The sequence below is a fragment of the Mus caroli genome, chromosome 11 (assembly GCF_900094665.2).
Source record: "Mus caroli chromosome 11, CAROLI_EIJ_v1.1, whole genome shotgun sequence".
NCBI lineage: Eukaryota > Metazoa > Chordata > Mammalia > Rodentia > Muridae > Mus > Mus caroli.
This window is the reverse complement of record NC_034580.1, coordinates 117,450,185-117,463,524: the sequence shown is the minus strand read 5'-3', so window position 1 is coordinate 117,463,524 and position 13,340 is coordinate 117,450,185. Positions and strand designations below refer to the sequence as shown.

Genomic DNA, 13,340 nt, shown 5'->3' with positions numbered 1-13,340 from the left:
TTTTTTTTTTTTTTTTTTTTTTTTTTTTTTGATGTTTGGGTTCCAGAGACATCTGTTAGGCTTATTTGATGCATAATGCTGTTTAAATTCTGATGATTTTTATTTTTATGGCCTGTCTGTTGAAGAAAGTTAAGGTATTGAAATCACCTACTAAGTTGGAGTTAATATATGTCTTGAAATCTAGCACTACACTTTGTATGAAATTAGGTACACAGAATGTTTAGGATTGTGATGTCGTCATGGTTAATTGTTCTCTTCATTAGAATGAAGAAGTGTCCTTCTTTATCTCTTCTGATTTCAATCCATAATACAGATTTAGTTTAAAGTCTACTATATAAATGATAGGACAGCAATACCTACTTGCTTCCTGATCCCACTTGTTTATTCTTTCCAACCTTTTCCTTTAAGGTGGTTCCTGTCTTAGAAGGTTAAGTTGACTTTTTTATAGATAATAGAAAGATGGATTTTGTTTCTTAATCCATTCACCTAGCCCAGGGCTTTTGATTAAAAAGTAAATGTCTCTGTAACTCCTTCCATGGGTGTGCCTGACAAATACAGAAGTGGATGCTCACAGTCAGCTATAGGATGGAACACAGGGCCCTCAATGGAGGAGCTAGAGAAAGTACCCAAGGAGCTGAAGGGGTCTGCAACCCTATAGGTGGAACAACAATATAAACTAATCAGTACCCCCAGGACTCATGTCTCTAGCTGCATATGTATCAGAAGATGGCCTAGTCGGCCATCACTGGGAAGAGAGGCCCCTTGGTCTTGCAAACTTTCTATGCCTCAGTTCAGGGGAATGCCAGGGCCAAGAAGTGGGAGTGGGTGGGTAGGGGAGCAGGGTGGGGGTAAGGTATAGGGAACTTTCAGGATAAAATTTGAAATGTAAATAAAGAAAATTCTAATAAAAAAAAGGAAATGTCATTAATATTTAGTTACTAATTGAAAAGTATTGATTGCTATCGCTTTGATTTTGTTGTTGTGTGTTTGCTGTTTTTATAACTTCATTGATTCACTTTACATATGGTCTTCTCTTCAGCCTAAATTTTTTTTTTTTTTTTGGTTTTTCAAGACGGGGTTTCTCTGTGTAGCCCTGGCTGTCCTGAAACTCACTCCGTAGACCAGGCTGGCCCTCAAAATCAGAAATCCACCTGCCTCTGCGTCCCAAGTGCTGGGATTAAATAAAGGTATGTGCCACCACTGCCCAGCCTCAGCCTGAAATATTGCTTCCAGTATTCTCTGTAAAGTTGGGTTGGTGAATATCCATTTTTTTAGCCTGTTTATATCATGAAAAGTTTTCTCTTTCAACTACAGCAAACAGGTTGCTGGTATAGAAGTCCAGGTTAGAATCCATGTCTTTTAGAACTTGGAAATATATTGCTTTGGGCTCTTCTAGATTTCAAGGTTTCCACTGAGAGACTGTATTATTCTAATGGGTTTTCCTTTAAATTTAACTTCTGGTTTTTCTCCTGCAGCTTTCTTTATTCTCTATTTGTTTTGTATAACTAGTATATTAGCTATAATATTCCATGGGAAGTTTCTTTTCTGTCTTCTACTTGGTATTCTGTGTGCATCTTTGAGGGTTATTTCTTTCACTAACATGGGGAAATTTTCTTCTATGAACCTTAAGATCTGTGGTCTATGACACTAACCTGGGATTCTTCTCCTTGTATGTCTATAACTTGAAGATTTGGTCTTTTCATGATGTTCCACATTTCCAACATGCTACTTTAGTGTTTTAAAAGTTTTGTTTTGTTTTGTTTTCACTCCAGGCAGTGGTAGCACACACCTTTAATCCTAGAGCTCGGGAGGCAGAGGTAGGTAGATCGCTGAGTTTGAAGCCAGCCTGGCCTACAGAGCAAGTTTCAGGACAGCCAGGATTATACAGAATAACCCTGTCTCAACAACACACACCCCAAAAGTAAAAAATAAAGATGTTTTTCATATTGTTGCCTGTGTGTCTAATTCCTCTACTTTATCTTCAAGTCTCAACACTCTATCTTCCACATGACCCACTCTACCTGTACGGCTTCCCTCTGGGTTTTCTGATTGAGTGACTGCGTTTTCAGTACATCTTCATTTCAGCTTGAGCACTCTTCAATATTCCTATCTCTCTACTGAATTCAGGTTTCCAGTCCTGAACTGTCTTCCTTTCCCTCGGCCACACATGTGTGCTTTCCTGGGCATCACTCGGGTCTTCCTTTTCCTCTGCCGCAGGTGAGTGCTTTCTTGATTTATCACTCGGGCGGTTCTTCTCTGAAGTAAATGAGCTGTGTGTGTGCATCTACTTTACGTTTCTTCAATCCTTTGATGAAGTTCATGACTGTTCTTCTAAATTCTGTGTCCGTGGGTTCATCTTGGTAATTCTCATTTCTATAGACCTGGTGGATCGACTGGAGCAACCGAGATGACTTTGATTCAGAAATAAGCAAAAAGGCATGCAAGTGGAACAAACTGGATCTGTTTGGTTTTACCCTATCTACACCTAGAGAGTGTGAGGGCAGCACAGATGGCCACAAAGTTAGACTAGCATACAGGCTGTGTGGCTGAGGCTATGGGCCTTGGGGAAGGAATGACACAGGCAAGCAGGGTTTCAGGAACTTACCAGACTGGGTCAGCACACAAGGTGTGCAACCCAGGCTAGGTCTGTGGGTGGGGAAGGTACAAGCAGGCTAAGGTCCAAGGAACTCACCAGACCGGATCAGAACACAGGATGTCTGACCTAGCCTAGGCCTACAGGTTAGGTATAGTATGAATAGGCTAGGGGCAGGTAGACTCATCAGACTGGTCAAACGCACAGGATCTGTTTTTATTACTTTTATACTCATCCATATGTGTGTGCGCCTGTGTTGGCATATACACATGTGTGTGGGTCCCTGAGGAGGCCAGAAAGGGGTGCCGGATCTCTTTCTTATAGCTAGAGTTACCGGCAGCTGTGTGCCTTCTGACACAGGTACTGAGAATCAAACTCAGATCTTCTGCAAAAACAGCAATAGTAACCACTGAGTCCTCTCTCCAGTCATCTGAACTTCTTGACACAACATATAAAAATGAATGAATCACTAAATAATCATGCTAAGGGGAAAAGATTAGACAAAATGAAAAGCAATCTATAATAAAAACAGAATTTGTTGGGTAACAAGTACGCTCAGAACCCTGACAGCTTACCCACCTGACAGTTTTAGCATCTTCCTTGTCAGACTCAGCAAGCTTTACACTTTATATGCATGTAATGTGTTAATTATACATCAGTGAGACTATTAGAAGTAATATACAGAAACAAAAAGGCACAGTTGGCAAACAGTTTACACTAAAAAATATAAGAAAAATAAAGCTCAGCAAAAAACTGGCCTGCAGCTGGGCGTGGTGGTGCACGCCTTTAATCCCAGCACTCGGGAGGCAGAGGCAAGCGGATTTCTGAGTTCGAGGCCAGCCTGGTCTACAAAGTGAGTTCCAGGACAGCCAGGGCTATACAGAGAAACTCTGTCCCGAAACAAACAAACAAACAAAAACAAAAACAAAAAAAAAAACAAAACCTGGCCTACATTTGCCTTGGATCATCAGCAAAGGAGAGACAGAAGGACAATAAGCACGTGGGAGTCTGTCCAACATGGTCATCCGCACAGGTGAGTGCTCTGAATGGCAAGATGCTCAGACAGCCTGGCTGCTGCCAATCTCAGGGAGGTATGGAGAAGCCGAAACCACACATTCACAGCTTCATGCAAAATTAAATCTCTGGTTAGTCTTTAAGTAAGAGAATTAAAATGTCTATCCTCGTAAACATTTCTAAATAAGTGTCTGCAAGAGCTTAGTTTATCATGACAAAAACTCAAAAATGCCCAAACTGCTGATCGACATAGCAAGCTGAACAGCACCAGAAATCACAATTTAGAAGCACCTACAACAAGAGACCACTGTGTTCAGTGAAAGAACCTTCAAATTCCCAACGGGCATACAGCAGAGGGCCACAAGCGTCACTATGACATATACTTATGAATGTACAGATTTGCACCATTACAATATATGAAAATGCATATGCTGAACACATTCAGTCTACCATATGCCTTTAACACTCAAATGATAATCAGTTGCAGTGGCCCAACTAATGTCTCCCCGGGGACTTTCTACCACTTTTGAATCTACTCAATATAGCAGACCAAGCAGGTTCAGAAACACCTTCTCTGCAACCTCCTCCTTGAATCCTGTCCCAAGTGAGGAGAGTTACAAGCCCAGAAATTCAGCACAGACAGAACAGAGGGCCTGGTCTCTCTGAAGACCCACCAGGTACCTACCCCCTTCCTCCCACCCTTCATTCATCCTCTGCCCTTTACAGTTAGTATCCCAATACCACCCGCTCCAGAGGACTAACTTCCAGACCAATTTCTATTCACCAGAACACAGTGCTGAACAAGCATACTGCATTTGGGAACTGCCTTACTTCCTATTTCTATTGCTCTAACAAACACCATGTCCAAAGCAACTTGGAGGAGAGAGGGTTTATTTGGCTTACAGTTACACAGCACAGTTCATCATCAAAGAAAGTCAGGACAGGAACTCAAACAGGGCAGGAGCTGATGCAGAGGCTATAAAGGGGTGCTGTTTACTGGCTTGTTCCTCATGGCTTGCTCAGTCTCCTTTCTTATAGAACCCAGGACCACCATCCCAGGGATGGCACCACCCACAATGGACTGGGCCCTCACTCATCAATCACTAATTAAGAAAATGCCTTACAGACTTACCTATAGCCAGATCTGTATGGAGTTATTTTCAAAACCATGGATCCCTCATCACAGATGACTTTAGCGACTATCAAACTGACATAAAACTGTTTATCACAGGGACCTCAGGACAAACTACATTCACCTCCCCGCTGGCTGAGGCCCCACACCTTGCTCCTAGTCACGGCCTTCTAGAAACGGTGCACATGCTACTTTCTCTGAATCCTGCCCTCCAGGATCCAGACTGAGAGAAATACCAGTAAGGGAGCTGAGACCCTGGCCAGAGGCTCTGTGGTGCTAGGATATGGTAAAGCTTGCTATTGTACTGTCCTCAAAATACAGCAGCTGATCTACTTGGGTCTGAGAGTCACAAAGACCCAGTGTACTGGAAAACCCACACACTAGAGCTAGGTCATGTTCTGTGTCGTGCATTTTTTAAAAAGATTTATTTATTATATGTAAGTACACTGTAGCTGTCTTCAGACACACCAGAAGAGGGCATCAGATCTCATTATGGATGGTTGTGAGCCACCATGTGGTTGTTAGGATTTGAACTCAGGACCTTCGGAACAGCAGTCAGTACTATTACCTGCTGAGCCATCTCTCCAGCCCCCTGTCATGCATGTTTACAGAATGGACATTATAAAGTATGTATAAGTTTTAGACTGGTGTGGGAATCATAGCAACAAGTAAAATTTGCCAAAGCCAAACTACCAGCTATTTTACCTAAGAATCTCTGAGAAAGGGCAGAGACCCTCATATATAACATTCACACGCTAATAATCAGAGGACAAAGAATATGTGGACACAGACATGAAGTGCTGGACTGAGGGGTAATGGCATGCAGGCGAGGGCAAATGTGATTGCATTCTTCCTGGAAAAGAGGCTGGTCACCCTTTGGTTTTGTTTTTAGTTGTTATTATTTTCTTCTTCTTTTTTTTTAAAGTCTGTCAAAGCTGGTTATGGAGAGGTGTAAATTCTGCGTGGTCTGCACAGCAGGGCTGTCAGGAAATCTACCCCGAGGGTTTACAGTGGTCAAAAATGCTTTAAAATGCACTTGGCATGTTTCTCCTAATTCAAGGCAAATAAACTACTTCACGAAGCATCATACCCTTTTCACATTGGTATTAGAGTGTGAAACTGCTCCCTAGTACTTATGTTATACAGCAAAAATAATTGGGTGTGATTTCTGAAAACAGCAGTTAAGGGTTAAATATTTATCCCTTGACCGGAATTTTCAAATACCTCTATTATACTCACCTGAGAAACAATCAGATAATTTCAACTTGGAACACATTTTATTGAAACAAACAAACAACAACAAAATCAATCACAGTCACTTCAAATCCAAAATGTCATTTTGAAAGATCAATACATGTGTGACACCGGGTGGGAAAGCTGTCACACAGAAGGACATGCATAGCTGTGCCTGTGGCTATTCCCTGTATGGTTCCAAGGCAGAAAAGCACCAACCAGGAGGACAAGAAGACTAATGTCCAGAGAAGATGTGCGGCCCTAGCTAGCACACTGAAGTACAAGCAGGTGCCCATTTTCTCCAGCGTGTACTGTGCAGGATGAACTTGGTATGAGAACGGTTTCAGAAGCTGTTCTCGGTTCAATTCCCTCTCTACAACATAAGTTATATACAGACCACAGGATAATGAAAGAAATATTGAAGGTGAATTTTGGCACCCAAGTAAATATACACACATTATATTACACACATTAAAACTTACCTTATAATCAGGAAACAGTTAGATATGTTACCAACTGCAAAATAGTCTGCTGTAGTCAAAATATCAATTCCATGAGGGAAAGTACCCTAAAAAAGTAAAAGTAGAGAAAAACCCTGAAAGGTGAGAAATGGCCTCTGAGGTGACAAGGGGCGGCTAAGGCTGAGCCACAGGGCTCACGGGAAAGGCCCACCTGGTATGTCACTGCTCATCCCACTGCCCTGCCTGCCCACCAGGGGCTGCATTCAATGCAACTTCTTTTTCAAACCCGTTTCAACTCAAATGCTATAAAAGTGACACCGGATCTCAGCGGTGCTCAAGTGCTTACTCATGGTGCTTGGTCTCCCTCTGTGGTCACAAAGACAACAGCATAACCCTCCAGAGCCTGCTGGAACAGGAAGGCCGATGGAAGTCAGGCAAGCTCCTGCCTGGCTTTGAAACCTGGACCAGGACCCACACCTCACTAGCTGCCACAAGGATGGATGTGGCTGACAGAAACAACCAGGCTTAGGGCTAACAGCCAACCTCTAAGAGCATCACTAACAGCAGCCATCAGTCCCCCAAAACCAGAGGCAGGTGCTTATCCTCACCCACCAAGAATACTCCTTGTGCAGCCCCTGCCCTAAAACTGTCACATGATTGGTATGACCTAATATTATCATTTGTGGTGAAAAAAATATTACAATCTAGAAACCATATAAATAACTTCCTTAACAAATATAAGTATGTAGAAAGCTTTATAGCTATTGGCCCAGAGGTGGCTCCATCCCTTTAAGAGATAAGGCTCCCTATCTCTGCACAAAGCTGGCACAAGTCTAAAAGGCAAAAGCCAAGAAAAGCACCAGGCACACACCACCAGCACCTACCTGCCACATCCCATACCTCACACAGCAATCAATCTACTCAAAGACAGGCTGTCTCCCCCTTGGCACAGGAGGAGAACGACCAACTGAGGTATCTTATGTACCAGAAAGCCGTCCAGGGGATGAGCCTGAGGGGGATTGCTAGAGGCTGCTTGATCTGCACAGTGCACACTCTGGGTGCTCTAACCACTTCCTGTGTAAAACAACCTCACAGTTGGTGTGGGGAATGTAAATGAAATGTACTGTCTTTATCAGAATTAAAAGAAGACAGAAGTTCCATGTTTAGAGAAATTAGTAAAGACACCACTAAGTTAGAATATCTCCAGATTAGTATATTCTTTTTTTAAAAAAAGATTTATTTATTTATTATATGTAAGTACACTGTAGCTGTCTTCAGACACCCCAGAAGAGGGCGTCAGACCTCATTACAGATGGTTGTGAGACACCATGTGGTTGCTGGAATTTGAACTCAGGACCTTTTGAAGAGCAGTAAGTGATCTTAACCGCTGAGCCATCTCTCCAGCCCCCAGATTAGTATATTCTTAAAGTCAAGATACATGCTCAAGTTCTATTCTCCCTAGCAAAATGCTAGTCCATTTTGAACTAGCCTGTTAAGTTTTATGAGTCCTAGTTCTAACCACTCAAACCACCCAGAGTAGGGCACAGAATCCCTCACCCTGGGGTTAAAAGCAGAGCAGGACCCCTACTGGGTGTGCTTGCTTGCTGGATTGAGTAGCTTCACACTTTTCTGCATAACTGAAACCTTTTGCTTTACAAAAATGCTTTGGATTGTATAGTTATTTATCAAGGAGACCCCAGACTCATTCTCTCATATATGAGAGAGAAGCACACAGCCTAAGTAAAGTTACTATGACTGCAGCCAGATTCCCAAGAAGACCAAAGCACATGACTGGGCAAGCAAGTGCAAGCACAGGTTTGGCTGTGGCCGAGAAGGAAGGACAGGTCTGAACTGTGCTCAGCAGTACCCGTATCACTCAACCAGAATAAGCAACAGCCTAAGGCTTGGCCTGGCCAGATGGCTGTCCTTCCTTCCCAGAAAGGGGACTAAGCACCCACACTCCAGCATTCTCACTTGAATACAGGGTCATCTGGGGTCTGGGCAAACCACTAGCACACAGCTGTATTCCAGCAACACTCGAAGCAGCCACAGAACGATGCATCCTCATGCTGGTCCTAGACATGGCAACTACTCACTGGTTAATCATAACCTGCAAAGACTCCTAGGCTATAGCAAGGGAACATAGCAGACATTCATACACACACATCCCTGTTATACAGCACACTCAACTAGCCACTCAGGGATCTTGGCCAGGATCTAATCAATGCTGATGTCAAGGCCTTCATCATAAGCACACCAGCCCAGTGGAGGAGTCCATTCCTCTGGGCCACTGGACAGTCCTACTACTTCCTGGACCACACCCAGCATCCTCTACTATAGACACATCTATCTGACCTCACAATATTCTTGACCCAAGCCATCTCCAGGTTCTCTCACCTAGAGCACACCCATCTTGGCATTGACCTCTCTAACCCCCATTAGCCTTCACACGAGTCTACTCTTCACGTCAGCATAGCGCAGGGCTATCCTTCTGCCTTCCTCACTTATAGCATTAACAAGCACCCAAGCTACCAACTATCTCAAGAAACTCGTGCTGGTTTGAATAGAAATGGTACAGACAGGCTCCTGTGTTTGAAGGCTTGGTCATAGGGAGTGGCACTATTGAGTTGTGGCCTTCTTGGAGTAGGTGTGGCTTTGATGGAGGAAGTGCATCACTAGGGGGTAGGCTTTGAGATCTCAGAAGCTCAAGACAAATCTACTGGCTCACAGTCTCTTGATGTTGCCTGTGGACCCAGACACAGAAGTCTCATCTACCTCTCCAGCACCATGTTTTCTCACCATGGCAATAATGGACTAAACCTCTAAACTGTAAGCCAACCCCAATGAAATGCTTTACAAGAGTTGCTGTGGACACGGTATCTCTTCACAGCAATAAAACCCTAACTGAGATAAAACCCTAAATCAGTCATTCTTAGCTGTTTTCTCTCAGGGACTCTTCCTCCCTGTCCAGACTCATGCTGGCAGCTGCCACCTTGTTCAGAGCCTAACCCATGGTCCTCAGCCTTCCTAATGCTTGGAACCTTTCATACAGCTCCGTGTGGTGTAGTGATTCCCCAGTCACAAAATTATTTTCACTGCTACTTCATAAGTGTAATTTTGATATTGTTATGAATCATAATGTAGATACATGTTTTCTGACAGTCTTAGGCAACCTCTGTGTAAGAGTCATTAGACCACCCACAAAGGGGCAGCCACCACAGATTAAGAACCAATGCCCTAATCCCTCTCTAGTCTCCTGCTAGACCAACTTTATACAGAATCTTATACATGGATGAATTTAAACCCTACTTTCAAGGTCTGTAATGGGTATCAACTGTGTAACGGGCACAGTTTAAGCAACCCTGAGCACAGCTACAGTACTACTGAACACCAAGAGCAGGAGGAGCCAGCCTCCAAATCACAAGCTAGGGACGGTCCGGGACCTACAGGATCCAGGAGGGCAGCCACCTCCTCCAAACCACCTGGTGCCTAACACGTGTACAGTCCACAGCAATATGTGAGGCAAGATCCTAACATGCCTGAAGCACTCTCACACGGGGTCTCCTGAAAGACACGTGGGACTCAGTGCTCCCTGGTCGCCTTATGGTGAGTCTTGGACCAGAACTGCCATGTTTATTAGCTTGCTCTGAGGTAAGCCTCATGCATTACCCACACCCAAAAGTATAAGAAGATGTGAAACCAAAGCTGCCAGGGTTCCTACCTCTAAGCCTACAGGAAGTTTCAGAAATAAAGATTTATAAAGTGGCCATACCTGTCTCCCCACGTTCTCCTGGAAGGCAGCCTGAGGAGCAAAGAGAACAAACACAGCAGGTGAGTAAGGTTTGCCTCTGCTAAATACCAGAAGATAATTCAAAACAAACACAGTTTAGTGTAAATGACCCATGGCTTCACTTTTTAAATAAAAGCCTTCTTTGTTGGCTGACCAGAGCCCTGGGGTGGCTTGTCACTGTTGCTATGTCCTAGTGTTCTTTAAAGCCACAGGGTAAGAATTCTATTTATAAGATCAGATGGAACCTGACAGTGACCTTTCACGAGGAATACATTTTCACACTAACACCCCAAGGAAGGTCCCGGAATTTAACTCTGAGAACAAACTACACAGGTCAGTAAGTAGAAACCAACTCCTAAAACACCCATTTTTAGGAACCCCATGATCATAACTCATCACCATCCCCAACATGTCAGCGCTGCCTCCTAGAGGGCAAACCTGTTTCCAACCAGCTCTCTGAGCTACCTGAGGCCTACATGCCAGGCAACAAACAAGTCGGAGCTCACAGCGTCCCATCTGAACGTAAAGAAAACTAAGTACTTCTAGGTAAGCCTTGTACAGGTGACTCTTCTTTCTTTGGTGACCACTTTCCCTGTCTCTCACACTGTCCGACCTAGGACTGTCTGACCAACATGACAATGGCCCCTCATGTCTGGCTTATTGCCCAGTGGGGTTTGAACTTTCCCCAAAGCGTACATGGCTGAGTCCCAACCGGGATTAGAGTCAGGCGCTGACACCAGCTTCTTATGGAGATGGAGAGAAGCAACACACAGCCTCACACAGTGCGCCATCCTGGCGAGCAGAGGTGGGTCAGGCACAGGGCGTAAGGCAGAGGTAACAGAAGAAACACCCCTGACCTAGGTAGACATCCCAATATGGGTTAGGGGGCTGAGAGCACTCATATGTGCAAGGATCCCATAGGACTGGTAAGCACCAGCACAGAAATGTGTGCCATCTCCAGAAATCACAGAGCTTCACAGTGGGGGCCAGGGTACTACCAACAAGTTTCAAGAGGGAAAAACAGAATACTTTTTGCTTCTTACCATTTTGTAACTTCTGCAACCCCTCCCTTTAAGATTTACATTTCATGTTCTTTTGTTTGTAAATGCTGCCTGTATGTATATATACCTCACACATGCCTAGTGCATGGGCATGTCAGAAGAGGATGTTGGATGCCTTAGAACTGTTATAGATGGTAGCATGTGGGTGCTGAGTACTGAAGTGGGGTCCTTGGGAAGAGCAGCCAATGTTCGTCACCGCTGAGCCATTACTCTAGCCTCTTGCAGTCAATATTCATTCTCTCTCTCTCTCTCTCTCTCTCTCTCTCTCTCTCTCTCTGTGTGTGTGTGTGTGTGTGTGTGTGTGTGTTCATCTGTCTATTTGTTTTTACAAGACAGGATATTTCTCTATAATTCTGGATGTCCTGGCTTATAGACCAGGTTGGACTGGAACTCAGATCTGCCTGCCTCTGCCTCCCAAGTGCTAGGATTAAAGGTCTGAGCCACCATCACCTGGCCTTTGCAGCCAATTCTTAAAGAAAGAAACAGATACCAAAGAAAGGTGATGTAAAGAAATACAATGTCAACTTCAATACAATGTAACATTTACAAGCAGGAACATCTTCCAAGTAAAAACTAATACAAGATTTATGTTGAAACAATCTTGAAACTAAGAGGTTAGGGGATCACCCAACACAATATGAAGGGAGACCACAGAGACATCACTGCAGAATGTGCTATCAGCACAGCAGAGAATAGAAAGGCTGAGAACAGGGCTAAGTGATTTGTAGCCCTCACATTGAAAGCGCTCACCAAAGAAACAGAGAACCAAGACTGAAAGCTGTCGTGGAGATGTACTAAGCATCTGCAATCCATAAAAGACAGATATCCAGGATCCATAAACAACTCTTGAAACTCAACAACAGAAACGAGCCATCCAGCTAGACAATGACTGAGACTTGAAAAAACGCATATTACTCAGGAGGACACAGGTAGCAAATGAGTGCCCAAACAGACTCAACATCGTCACAGGAAAGAAAAGGAAAACCACCACATACTTATCAGCAAAAATGAAACAGTGTACTAACCCAGGAAGAAATCCGGCAACCCCATCTTAGGTGATGCACGCCTTAGCAAAGATGGGAGAATACATAGTAAGTAGTACAGCCACCCTGGGGAACAGCTAGAATCCTAGAGACAGGCACTGTCTAGCAGCATCCTAGAAGATGGGTCCCACAAACTGTACTCTAGGCATATACCCTAAGAAACAGAAACTATGCTCACAGGAAAGCCGGTATGAAAGGGCTCTATAGCTAGTCTTAGCTACTTTGTTGGTTCTTCTTTTTTCCAACCTTTTACCCCCACCCTGTTTCTCCTCCTATCACTAGATAGGAAAGAAAGGAGGACGGAGGACAGAGGAGGGAAAAGGGAAGAGGGAGGAGGGAGACAGAGAATCCCTAGATCTAATTTCTTTCCCTTTGTTTCTTCTTTGAGAACAACTACTAACAAATTACAACCAGCCCCCTTGAATGACTATCAGTCACCAACCCCGCCTATCAGGGCTCGAGCATTTATATATCCTCTGAAAATTTCTCAGAATTCCAAACATCATATAATCACAGAAACTATCTGCATCTGGCAAAACGGTGCTGCTAGAGCACAAGGAAAATCATAGCCAGCTGCTACAAAGTAGCCCATGTCCCCACACCTGGGATTAAAGCGAAAACATTCTTACAATACTGCTGTTTCTAAAGAAACAAAAATTCCAGAATTCTCACTACAGTGTTCATAATAACCCTGAGCAAGCCGCAACCCAGAGGCCCTTTTACAGGTAAGTGGTTTGACACAGCAGGGCTCACTCAGAGAACAGATCTGCTCACAGGAGAACCAGGGCTCACCCAGAGAACAGACCCGCTCACAGGAGTATTTAATGGCCTGGGACTTCCCAACATACTGGACACACTCAGTGAGAATTCCAGTCCCAACGACTGTCACTTTAGTGATGTAACAGCATTGCAAAATTGGAAAGTAGACTGATAGTTGGTAGTAGTTAAAAGGATCATGTAGGGACATCTGTGATAAGGACTACTGTGTGCCTAGATTGTAGGCGATTCTCACA

The 13,340-nt window shown here is 43.9% G+C and overlaps 1 protein-coding gene across 2 annotated transcripts in view; it reads right to left on the bottom strand.

Annotated features, from left to right (window-relative positions):
- Tbcd (tubulin folding cofactor D) overlaps positions 1–13,340 on the bottom strand; it is a 163,172-nt gene that overhangs the window by 47,552 nt on the left and 102,280 nt on the right. For both annotated transcript variants that reach the window (XM_021178456.2, XM_029483328.1), the window contains exons 16-17: positions 10,206–10,235; positions 6,455–6,540 (exon numbers count right to left, since the gene is read on the bottom strand). In XM_021178456.2, coding sequence (XP_021034115.1) covers positions 6,455–6,540; positions 10,206–10,235 — 116 coding nt within the window. The remainder of the gene's footprint in view (positions 1–6,454; positions 6,541–10,205; positions 10,236–13,340) is intronic.